At 40.7% G+C, this 11684-nt stretch overlaps 2 protein-coding genes across 2 annotated transcripts; both read left to right on the top strand.

Moving 5' to 3' along the window:
- The first annotated feature begins 2560 nt into the window (after nucleotides 1–2560).
- Rtf1 (RNA polymerase-associated protein Rtf1) lies at nucleotides 2561–6030 on the top strand. The gene is made up of 4 exons (XM_017074850.4): nucleotides 2561–2739; nucleotides 2859–3819; nucleotides 3884–5068; nucleotides 5130–6030. Exons 1-4 carry the CDS (start codon nucleotides 2659–2661, stop codon nucleotides 5231–5233), a joined length of 2331 nt encoding a protein of 776 aa, XP_016930339.3. The 5' UTR covers nucleotides 2561–2658; the 3' UTR covers nucleotides 5234–6030.
- Nucleotides 6031–7605: 1575 nt separating this feature from the next.
- wrapper lies at nucleotides 7606–11305 on the top strand. Its single transcript, XM_017072407.4, has 5 exons — nucleotides 7606–7920; nucleotides 9088–9567; nucleotides 9831–10340; nucleotides 10869–11003; nucleotides 11076–11305. Exons 1-5 carry the CDS (start codon nucleotides 7743–7745, stop codon nucleotides 11270–11272), a joined length of 1500 nt encoding a protein of 499 aa, XP_016927896.2. The 5' UTR covers nucleotides 7606–7742; the 3' UTR covers nucleotides 11273–11305.
- The last annotated feature ends 379 nt before the right edge of the window (nucleotides 11306–11684 follow it).

Raw genomic sequence — 11684 nt, forward strand, 5'->3', positions numbered from 1 at the left:
TTATAAATAATTATAAAAACCTTATTTAAAACTAAAATGTTATATTATTACCCCGTCAAAATAGTATGAAGCTTACATTTTAAGACTTTTCTTCTTTTATATTTAATTTTTGTCTGATCCAAATCAAAATTTTTGCTCTTATAATAAAGAACATCATAATAATGTCTAATAAACTTCCCAACCCCTGTTAGTTTTAAGACTTTTCTTTATATATTTTTAATTTTTGTCTGATCCAAATCAAAGTTTGTCAAGGTGCTAATAAATATTTCATGGTATAAATTAGTTCCAATATTAGAAACGTCTCTTATAATAAAGTTATAACAATAATGCCCAATAAACTTCACAACCCCTGTTAGTTTTGACATCTTAAATCGTTATTTTTGAAATCTCCGCTCAGAGAACCCACTGTATAAAAGTTTGGGATGGGCGGTGGCATCGAGTGGGTTGTTTTCATGAGCTGTCGCATTGCTGCTGTTCTACTCGCAGTTGTTGTTGCTGCAGAATGTGCACTTTGTTGAATGTGCAATGGGTTTCCTCATGCCGCTGTTATTGTTGCTACAACTGCTACTGCTGCTGCTACTGAAAATTGCCTCGCAGCATTTAAGGCGAATTATGAAAGTCTATATGTGGGTGCGTTTTCCACCCTCCACCCCGAAAAAACCCTCCCCCTGCCGCATTTTCCCCGCCATTTTCGCCCCGCTGGCAACCAGAACTTAGGGAAAACGCGCTCGAGGGACCTGAAAAACGCCTGCATTTTAATTAATATTGATTGTAAGTTATTTTCTGTGGGGGGCAGCAGGTGTGGTTTTAATTTAGTTTTCAAAATGTGTTTTCGCGTGGGCTACAAACAAGCACATAACCCACTTAGCCAGTGTGCAGATAAATGTTTGCCTATTACAGGGTACACAAAGTCAGCACGCCCCTACCCGCGAATCGGTATCATGCAAATTGAAGAGGGGATGATGGGGCTGCCGAAATTTGCATTTCAATTCTGCAGTCGCCGGCTCCCCCGTTCCCATTCTGTTTACCTTGCCCGAACAGCTTCGCTTTATTTTTTCAGCTCTGCTCTGCTTTAAGTGTGATTCAGTGTTGCGCTCGACAGCGCGGCAAAATGTGCACGTGCTGCACCAGCCGCAAGGCATTCCCCGTGGTGCAAATGGAAAATGGGAGGGGGTTCGAAGTCCTGTCCTGTCCGAACTGCAAAAAATGCAAAAAGAAATTGGGCTCGAGTTTAAGAGCAACGATTATTGATAGGATATGGCATGCAGACACACTTCTGGTAGTATCATAGAGAATAAAATCGTTTATGGTTCTGAAAAACACATTGAATTCAAATGTTTTTAACCTTTAATAACCTAAAGGAGAGCATTTTAATATTTAAAACAGAACTGTTTTGCACCCAAATTTCCATAGACATATAAAGCGAAATATAATGCGTATCTCGGTAAGTTCTTATCGAATGAGAGATTCCTGATTTTAAACTTTCACAAATTTCGTTGATGGAATTGTGGACCTTTTGAATCGACTTATAAGTGAGTATATCCTAGAAATTCCATGCAAGATGGATTCACGGTATCAACGCCTTAAAACTAATGAATTTATTTTACAAACTACTATTCAGATTAATAATTCTGTAATTAACATGCCCAAAGATATATTGAAAGACATATAGATATATAATTATTTTCTTCAATTTTGAACCTTTATAATGGTCACTGATTAGAATAAAAAGATAAAAGTTTTATTGAATCGTCATAAACGTAACAGTGCCAATCTAGCGTCCAATTAATATATGTAGGTGGAGTGTGAACACAACTAAATGGCGCAGAGAAAAGCGTCACCGAAAATTTTTAGGACGTATTCCTTTCCCAGTAGCTTACAATCTGATATTACCAAAAGAAACCTAGGCGTTTATTTATTCATTACGACCAAAGGTGAGTGTGCTAGCCTCGTGACTACCCCTATACACACTTTTCAGACTAAATCAAATCCGCTATAGAAACATTAGTGTGCCTTTACTATTTGGCAGATTAATAATATTATATTTTGTATTTTGTAACAGTCACCTCTTAATTCGTTAGATCAGCCAGGGTTACAACAACTAATTGCCAAAGTTACCTTTCGTTCTTGTTTAGTTTTATGATTAGTTAATGTGCTTAAAGATTTATGATATAACTATCCTTTCTAATATATTTTGGTCATATATAATTCTCAACTGTCGTAGCTTAAACGAAAGCACGAAAAGAAAGTATTATACATGATAATATTTGAATTCCCTTACTAAATTGTAAACGTAATTTGTACTTAAGTTTAAAAATACGTGTATTGTTTTATTTACTAGGTATATTTTAAGTTTCTTTAACTGACTTTGGTTTTACATATATTGGGAAAACTTCAAAAACGTTCAAAATGTTTTCCATAGGATACCTATGATAACATGTTTTTGGCGCGCTTTTGCAGTCACTGCCTTCGATATTGTCCGATATTTTTTGGTATCCCTGGCACATCGATATATCACACCCAACAAAGGCAAAATATCGATGAACCGATAACCAATTATCGCATTTATCTGCCATCTCCAACGGCACGCACTACATTTTTTCGTATTTTATTTGGTTAAATTTTATTCTCAACTGAAGGCCAGGAAAACGTACAGCAATGGGCAAACGGCGGACGCAATCCCTGATCGACTCCAACTCCAGCGATAGCGACAGCGAATCGGAGACCAATCTAGAATCGGTGAGTGGATAAAAATTAGATCGAATCCCTGGTCCGCGCCCCTTTCTCCATATTGCGATGTAACGAAAATCAATGCGGATATGTGTCTGAAAATATATATTATACTGAATCATTCCCAGGACCTGATGTCGCTGGCCAAGAAGCGCAAGAAGCCCCAGACGGCGGCAAAGTCGAGCTCCCGCTCTGACTCTGATTCCGACTGGGCCAATAATAAAGCCGGAGCCCCCGCCTCCAAGAAGAAGAAGCGCCAAAAGGCCAGCAGGGACTCCAGCTCCTCGGAGTCCAATTGGGATGACGACAGCCAGGATGAGGAGCAGCCGGCGAGGCAAAGCCCAGCGCAGGCCCAACAGGAGCAAAAGCCCCCAGAGCAAGCGACTCAGCCAGCCCATCTCAGCGAACAGGAGGAGGGCGAGGTTTCCGACAGTGATTCCGACAAGTCCAAGTCCAACTCCTCCTCTTCCGGCTCCGATTCCTCCAGCTCTTCGTCCTCCAGCTCCGATTCAGAGTTCGATGATGGTTTCGACGACGACCTCATGGGCGATGAGGAGGATCGAAGGCGTCTCAATGCCCTATCCGAAAAGGAGCGCGAAACGGAGATCTACAAGCGAATTGAGCAGCGTGAGTTCATGCGAACGCGCTGGGAAATCGAACGGAAGCTGAAACTGGCTAGGCGAGGCGAAAAGAACCAGGAGAAGTCCAAGAACAAAGGGGAACGGGCCAAGAAGAAGAAGGAGAAGCGTGAGAAAAAGGCGAAGAAGGCCCGGGAGGCACAGGCGGCCGCACCGCCACAGGCTTCCATATCCACACTGTCGGATGCAGAACCCAAGCCCAGCGGCGAAGTGCGGTCAGCAAGTCCCTTGTCCTCGCCCGCCCTCAGTCGAGATGTGGCTTCCACATCCGCGGCAGTAGCCAGTATTCTGCCCGATGATCAGGCAGCCGCCGCTGGCGTCTCCGACTACTTCGATCACAAGGAGCGATCCAAGGAGCGCAAGAAGAACGTGGAGGCCAACAAGACGGACGACAAGAGGAGCAACGCCATGGCCTTGCTAAAAGCCAAGCGAGAGGGCAAGGCCAAAAGGGGTAAACTAGTTAACTTTAAAAGATTTCACTTCAAGGTGTTAACATTCTTCTTACTACCTTGCAGAGGAAGAGGAAGCCAAGCGCCTGGCTGAACGAGATCGCGATGATGACAAGGAGGAACTGGAGAGCGTCTCTGGTTGCAAATCAGCCGTGAAACTGAAAGCCTCTGAGATATATTCAGACGACTCGGGCAGCAGCGATTGGGATGAGGATGAAAAGCCCACGGGCAAGCGATCGCGCTCCAATAGCAGCAAGGCCTCCAGCGAATCTGAGGACGACGAAAAGGTCCCCCAGCGGCCCGTTTTCATAACCACTCGCGAGGATCTAAACAAGCTGCGCCTATCGCGCTACAAAATGGAGCGTTTTGTGAACTTGCCCATCTTTGAGAGCACCGTACTCAACTGCTTTGTGCGAATCAGCATCGGAAACAATGGACAGAAGCCTGTTTATCGGGTGGCCGAAATTGTGGGTGTGGTGGAGACGGGGAAGGTCTACAGTTTAGGCACCACGCGTACCAATCGCGGGCTGAGACTTAAACACGGAACCCATGAGCGGGTGTTTCGACTGGAGTTCATTTCGAACCAGGATTTCACCGAGAGCGAGTTTAACAAGTGGAACGAAGTCTGCCAGCAGGGGCACGTCCAGATGCCCACTATCGACCTTATCGCTACCAAGCAAACCGACATCAAGAAGGCGCTGAACTACGAGTTTAAGGACGAGGACGTGGACAAGATCGTGGAGGAGAAGAACCGTTTCCGCAACCGACCCACCAATTATGCTATGAAAAAAACCTGCCTGATGAAGGAGCGCGATGCGGCAATGTTGCGGGGCGACTACGACATTGCACAGGATCTGGGCCAGCAGATCGACGAGCTAGAGAACAGGGCCTCCGAGCTGGACAAGAGGAGATCACATACCCTCAATCTGATCTCCTACATCAACGATCGGAACCGGAAGAAGAACGTTGAGGATGCCGAGAAGGCGATTTTAGAGGAGGCTCGTGCCAACAAGGGTCTAAAGATTTCAGACCCCTTCACACGCCGGATCACCCAACCTCGCATGGGTTTCAAGGGTGCCAAAAAGGACGACGATGACCTGCAGCTGGCACCACTTCCACCGCCACCCCCGGGCAAAAAGAGGCCGAACGAAGCGGGTACTTCGAGTGCGAGCACCAAGCCAACGGACGCCAAGGATTTCAGCTTGTACTCACTGCACGACTTTGACATCGACTTGGATGTGCCGCTACCGGGTAAGTTTTTTCGCTTTTTGCAGCGAACTTTCATAACTCTTTAATTTCTTTTCATCTCCAGTTAGTACGAATGCAGTGCCCAAACCGGCCAACAAACCAGCTGAAACAGTCTCCAAGCGTTCGCTGAACTTGGAAGATTACAAGAAGAAGCGGGGCCTAATCTAGGAAACGAAATCGGTGGTCTACACATTTTGACAAAACTTCACATGTTCACGTCCTAGTTTAGAGTAGTGCCCCAATGACTACAGCAAACGATTGCTAATGCCACAACGACTCGCCCAACTGAAGGAGCAAGAAAACAAAAAACGGGGGACAGATCCCTCGTCTTATAGTTACAGTTCATAATTGTATTAAGGTTGATGCAAAAGGTTTGATAAGATCGGGCGAAGCGGATGATTACCCATTACAACAAAACTAAATATCCTAATCTAGGATACTTCCCCTGTTTGTGTTTGTTCGGTATCCCCTTTAATATTCAATTTTTAGCGAAATTATACAAGCAGCACAACAAAGAGCAGCAGCAATATCGAACAGTTAGAATTCTTATGCAAATAAGGGACTCATTAATTAATAAATATAGATTGATAAAGTAATTTTCATAGTATTTAAGTTGAAAATTGTATTACCAAAATAGATAACCCCAATCCAGCCCAGCCCTATACTTCTCGACGAGATGTTCAATAAATTAACAACTAACATAATTTATACAAAACTAGTTTACAGCAATCACTCAATTGTTTACTCAGGCATATGGCAAGTTTTAAGGAGATTCCAGGGACAAATATAAAACAGGCTGATTAAATGGGATATGAACACACATTCAAGTGTATCCGTTGGTTGTAAGCGTTCAATGATGTTTAAGCTTTAGCCGAAATTCATCAAATGTAGCAACAGCATTCACATACTTAATTATACACATAAATAATAATTATTTATAATAAAGAAAATTACTATAAAATGAAGTTGACTTTAATGGATTGGTTTAAAAAACTTTATTAAGATGATAGTTATTTCAATATTGAAAAGTTTTTACTATGGTGGTATGATACTTTGTTTTGAAGTTCCAAACTTTTTTGTGGTTCAAGAATTTTTTCATCCTGTAAAAATAAAGTTTTAATGCATATATGTTGTTTTTTTTGGCGCCTTTTCCAACTTTAACTTCAATTTAAAATGTAAACCTATGGTCGCCAATCTTTATTTAATCGTTCTCTTGGGTTAGGTTAAGTTCGCGCCATTTGGCTCATTTTAATTGGTTTGCAGTGTGTTTGCGCAGCTGGCTGACTCCCTTTCATGTTCTCACCAAATTAATTCAATTAATTCGATGAAATTGTCTTTTAATTGAACATGATCGCGTTTCGCGTTGTTTCGTCAGAGAGAAAAACATGAAAGATCTGCAAATTTATATACAGACTTTAACGGTCAATACGTACTGTAGATATATATAAGATCTTCATCTTACTCTGCAATGGAAACATATAGGATGCTAATTTGAAATAAACTTGAATTGATTGTTCTATAATGCACTTCCGCTTGAATATTTCCAAACTTTGTTCCTTCTGTCTTTTTGGGAACCTCGCAGCCCCGAACATATTGTTCCCAAATGGTGAATGTGACTGATCCGATCACAATGATGACGATGTGGACGAGGATGTGGATGGGGGAGCCATTGTGGCACAATGACATTTTATCTCGGAATATGCAACAGCAGCACGTTCTCTGAAGCGGAGAGTGTAATAGATCAGCGGCGGAATCTCGATTTTGAATTCGAAAACTACCGATGCGTGGCCCATGCAAATGTTCTTGCAGCGGCTTCGGTGTGGGTGCATCTCACAGATACCCATAGTGCTGCACGGAAAAAAATGCAGATCGTTATCTGTTTTATATTAGCAGGTCAATTGACTTTGAAGTATGTACTGTCACTGAATATAGAATTCTTTCTCACGCAAAACTAAAGGGTAATACGTAGTATAGAATACCATTTTTTTAAACAACGATTTAAAGTATTGTAACAATTTTTTTCTAGGTAAATATATATGATTTTGATTATTTAATATTATATATGGTAGGAAGGTATGATTATGGAATACTGAAAATATTTTGTATATTTTAAATATTCAATTAGGGCTAGGAATATTGTCTAAAAAACTTATATTTTCTTCATATTATAAATATTTTCATACATATCATTCATCTACAATGTAGGTCCTGCATATATTATATAACTTAATATTATTAATAAAATCAAAAAGTAGATATCATGCCGAATTTAAAAACCAAGATTATCTTCTAAATGTTTTTCTCTCGGTGTACGCATGTGGGAGAATACGAATCCCCTTGGCGGCGACTAATCAACCGGCATCGGCATGCCTTATACACAAGTGCTGGGTGCTGGGTGCTGTCCGGCAACGGTTTCTTCATCGTCGCCCCGAACTTGGGCATCTTTCACCGTCCGCCCCTCGGGGCTCCACTGTACATGTGTGTGTGGTGGTGCAGTGTGTGCGGCTTAGGGGACACTGGCTTCCCAGTCAGCTCAACCGATCAGTTCAAAGTTGACTTCGTCGCGGACCAGAGCGGACCGTTCTAATTCCGACACGCGACCGTGAATTATAGAATTACCAAATCGCAGTTTAATTCAATTTAAAAAAATATAGGCAATACTAAAAATAAAATTAAAATGCAATTTTATAAGTGCTCAGTTTTGAGGTGTTTATTATTGGGTTTGATCCTTGGCCAAGTGCAAGCCGAGTTGGATTTTAACAACGATCTCGAGAACAGCCAAAAGTTCAAAAGCATACCCACCACAGTGAAAACCTATGAGAACGACACAGTCCAGCTGCCTTGCACTTTAAATAGTAAGTAACTAATTAATGAAAGATTCTTAAATAAAATAAGATACAAAACTTAGTGCATATTGAGGGAATTTCTGACGATTAGCCCCGTTTTTGGGGCCTTGAAACAGCCACCAGCAGCAATTGGCCATAACAATGAGATTTAATTCGATTGAAGAAATGAACTTACAATGGCACCAATGAAGGTATTATCCAACAATAATAGAGCTCTGGTGTGGAAAGTCCAGAAACGGATTCTATTAATTGAACGTTTAACACACTTAGCTGCGCATTCAAGTCGCTGGGGAAGAACCCTCCCGAGACATATTGTTAACTGTCCAATTAAAGGATTATTGACAGAAGCAATTAAGTTGTGAAAGGGTTCACAAGATTACAGAAAAGTCACATAAAGTCACAATTTATAAGAAACCCTATACGGAAATGCCGTCATCAGCAATTATTGAAAACAACGTAGGAGATATTCACCCCCAAAAACGGGCCTTTTTAGGCGATAGTTTGAAAGTTGTTTCTAGTCTTCCTGCTACGATAAACTAAATCCCGATTATTTTGTTTAAAGGGAATTCTTTGAGGTTTTAAAAATTATAATTAAGACATACACTTTTTTAAGAACAAGTTTTGAATAGGTCCTACCCAACCCTCCGGAAAAAAACCAATTAAGTAATAATGTCTTGAGTAACTGGATTAGTTTAGGATAAATGGTTGGAATCGTAATTCGTATTCCTAACCTCGCTAGGCTTTGTATCTTTTGTTTCTAATAAAACGGTTTTTAAATTATAACTTCAATGCTGCTGACCGATGAAATTGGTTTGGTCTTCGAACGGAAGTTAAAGTTTACACAATGAATGGTTTATTCATTTACGCAATAAGGCTTACCTAAACATTAAACTAATAAAAGAAAAAATCGTGTTTAATTTTTTAGAAACACTTTATTTTATTCAATTTAGAAAATTAAGACAATTTACTACTTGGGCTATAATAATTCTTATAAAGTTTTTATTACATAAAGCGACTTGAATGTAAGATGTTGCTTAAAAAGATTTTTGTAAATCTATAAATGTCACAGGAATTCAAAAATCGATCTACATTTAATAAGCTGTAATAAAGTAATACATAAGTGTTTTTTTTAAGTAAGATACATTTTTTGATTTGCTTAAATTTATTTATAAACAGCTCCCTTTCGCTATGTCCGGTGGCACCGGGACGATGTGGCCCTGGTGGACTCCAGACATCCAGAGATCCCAAAGCCGGATCGCATAATGCTCTGGCCCAATGGGAGCCTCCAGGTGGCCAATGTTCAGTCCAGTGACACCGGCGATTACTACTGCGAGATGAACTCGGATTCGGGTCATGTGGTGCAACAGCACGCCATAGAGGTGCAAGTAGCGCCTCAGGTGTTCATTGAGCCCTCGGATCTCACGGAGCAGCGGATCGGAGCCACCTTGGAGGTGGTGTGCGAGGCCCAGGGAGTTCCCCAGCCGGTGATCACCTGGCGGTTGAACGGCAATGTCCTGCAGCCCCACAGCAGCACGGGAAACCGCCAAAGCCTCGTCCTGGATATCAAGTCGAGGAACCAGGCCGGCCTCATAGAATGCGTGGCCAGCAATGGAGTGGGCGAGACAGCGGTCGCCAATGTGTATCTACATGTGCTGTGTGAGTTGATAAATATAAGATGATAAAAGTTAAGTACCCATAAAGTAGGAAGTAATTTTCTTACTCGGAAACAAGATTGGTCAATACAAAGATTTGTAATTACTTATTATTAATCGTATAATATATTGATAGCAAAAGCATTCCAGCTCTAATTGATTAAATTAAATATTTAGATTAAATTGTTTTGCTGATATGATGAGATTTCAGTAAAATCCATAAAAAATATAAATCACATAATGATAAACCCTCCCCTCACTCCACAGTTTCGCCCGAGGTGACCATTTCCCAGTCCGTGGTGTACACCAAACTGGGCTCTCGTGCCCATCTGGAGTGCATTGTGGAGGCGGCACCAGCGGCAACGGTCAAGTGGTTCCACCATGGATTGCCGGTGGCCCTGGGAGCCCACTCCACCAGTCACGAGTCGGAGCTGCAGACGAATCGCTCGGTGGACCATTACGTAAACGCCGTGCGCCACATGCTGGTGGTGAAGACCGTGCGAAATGCGGATATGGGGCAGTATGAGTGCCGGGCCAGCAACCAGATATCCGTAAAGAGCGGAAGTATCGAGCTGACCGGCCGTCCAATGCCCTGCCTCTTCAAGATCAATCCGGGCACCCAGAGCTCCACCTCGCACGTCCTCGTTTGGCAGACGGAGAGCCTGCTGCCCATCATGGAGTTCAAGCTCAAGTTCCGACAGATTCCGTCGAACAATGTCACCCGACAGATCAGAACCAACTGGACGGAGCTCACGATCCCAGCTCAGGCCACTAATGGTAAGGATATAAATAGTAATACTAAGAACTTTGAGTATCAAGAAAAGTTACAACTTATATGTGATATGCACATTGTATATAAATAGATTAAATTCGAATATATGAACATTATAATAAAATTGTAAAACAACTTAATTTTACTTCATGAAGGGAATCCAAAAATATCAATGCAAAATAGTCGGTAAACTTCAGTGAGGTTAATTTGACAATTTACCCAATTCTATTTTAGTTTATGGAATACAAATTAGCCCTTCACCTATTCGAATCAATTGTATATTTTTAAGGTAATGAAAACACAAGGTTACAGAATAATGATTAACTTCCTCAAAAAAAATCAATACAACTTACGAAAATACAATTCGAAACGGGATTTTAATTGAACTAAACACTTCTATAAGTGATGATATAAGTAAGGTATTCATACAAATTCGATAAATAAGAACGTGTACTTTTAAATAGGATTTAAATTTGACATTAAATATCTGTGACATTTAAAAGTCTTAAATTCCTTTTCTTTTTTAACCCTAGGACTTATCTACATCACCACATACACCCTTCATGGCCTTCAACCCGCCAGTCTCTATGAAGTTTCTGTACTGGCCAGAAATAGTTTTGGTTGGAGTGACAATAGCAAGATCGTTCGATTTGCCACAGGTGGAGAAGGTAGAGTGATTCAAGTTACAAATATTCTATTTATTGATATGTATCTACTTATTAATATTTTTATTTCTCCAGTTGAACTACCCAATTACTCGACAGAATCTGAGCTTCAGGAAGACCTAACCGATGAGGACTTCCACAACGAAATTACGCAAAGATCGGATGTTCTATCGGCCAGCATGATGTTCAACTCGGGCTCAGTTTATGGCCACGAAGTCAGTGCTCTAATTTATTCCATGTGTCTTATTAAACTATTACTCTTCATAAGTTAGATTCGCATTAAAATATACTGAATTTTTAACAAACTGATGTCTACGCACCATTAAATAAAAAACATTCAATGAATTCGTGGACAAAGATGCCTCAGGTCGTAGGTGATTCATGTTAAGATTAAATCACTTGAATCATACTTCCGTAAAAAGGTGTATGATAAGGTGCTGGTGGAAGTGCATCATGGCTAAGAAATAAAATTCTTAATATTATAGGTGAATCTGAGGCTAAATTTAACATTGCCTGTAATAGATAAAATTTAGGGGTGTTTACTTTTTTAATTTTTTATGATATTTTTTTTTCAACAACGCGTGTTATTACTTATTATTTTCTTTAATACTTTTAATAGTATGTTATTTAAAAAGGCATTTTGCTACACTCAGCAAAAACACCTTGCTAAAATCAAGTTCAAAC

This window comes from Drosophila suzukii, chromosome 2R (genome assembly GCF_043229965.1).
Source record: "Drosophila suzukii chromosome 2R, CBGP_Dsuzu_IsoJpt1.0, whole genome shotgun sequence".
NCBI classification, from domain to species: domain Eukaryota; kingdom Metazoa; phylum Arthropoda; class Insecta; order Diptera; family Drosophilidae; genus Drosophila; species Drosophila suzukii.

Bases quoted from the DNA above. Each gene is read 5' to 3' on its own strand.
- Rtf1 (XM_017074850.4), top strand. From the start codon at position 2,659: ATGGGCAAACGGCGGACGCAATCCCTGATCGACTCCAACTCCAGCGAT. The intron at 2,740-2,858 runs GTGAGTGGATAA...AATCATTCCCAG, and splicing joins CGGAGACCAATCTAGAATCG to GACCTGATGTCGCTGGCCAA. The intron at 5,069-5,129 runs GTAAGTTTTTTC...TTTCATCTCCAG, and splicing joins CTTGGATGTGCCGCTACCGG to TTAGTACGAATGCAGTGCCC.
- wrapper (XM_017072407.4), top strand. From the start codon at position 7,743: ATGCAATTTTATAAGTGCTCAGTTTTGAGGTGTTTATTATTGGGTTTG. The intron at 9,568-9,830 runs GTGAGTTGATAA...CTCACTCCACAG, and splicing joins TGTGTATCTACATGTGCTGT to TTTCGCCCGAGGTGACCATT. The intron at 10,341-10,868 runs GTAAGGATATAA...TTTTAACCCTAG, and splicing joins CCCAGCTCAGGCCACTAATG to GACTTATCTACATCACCACA.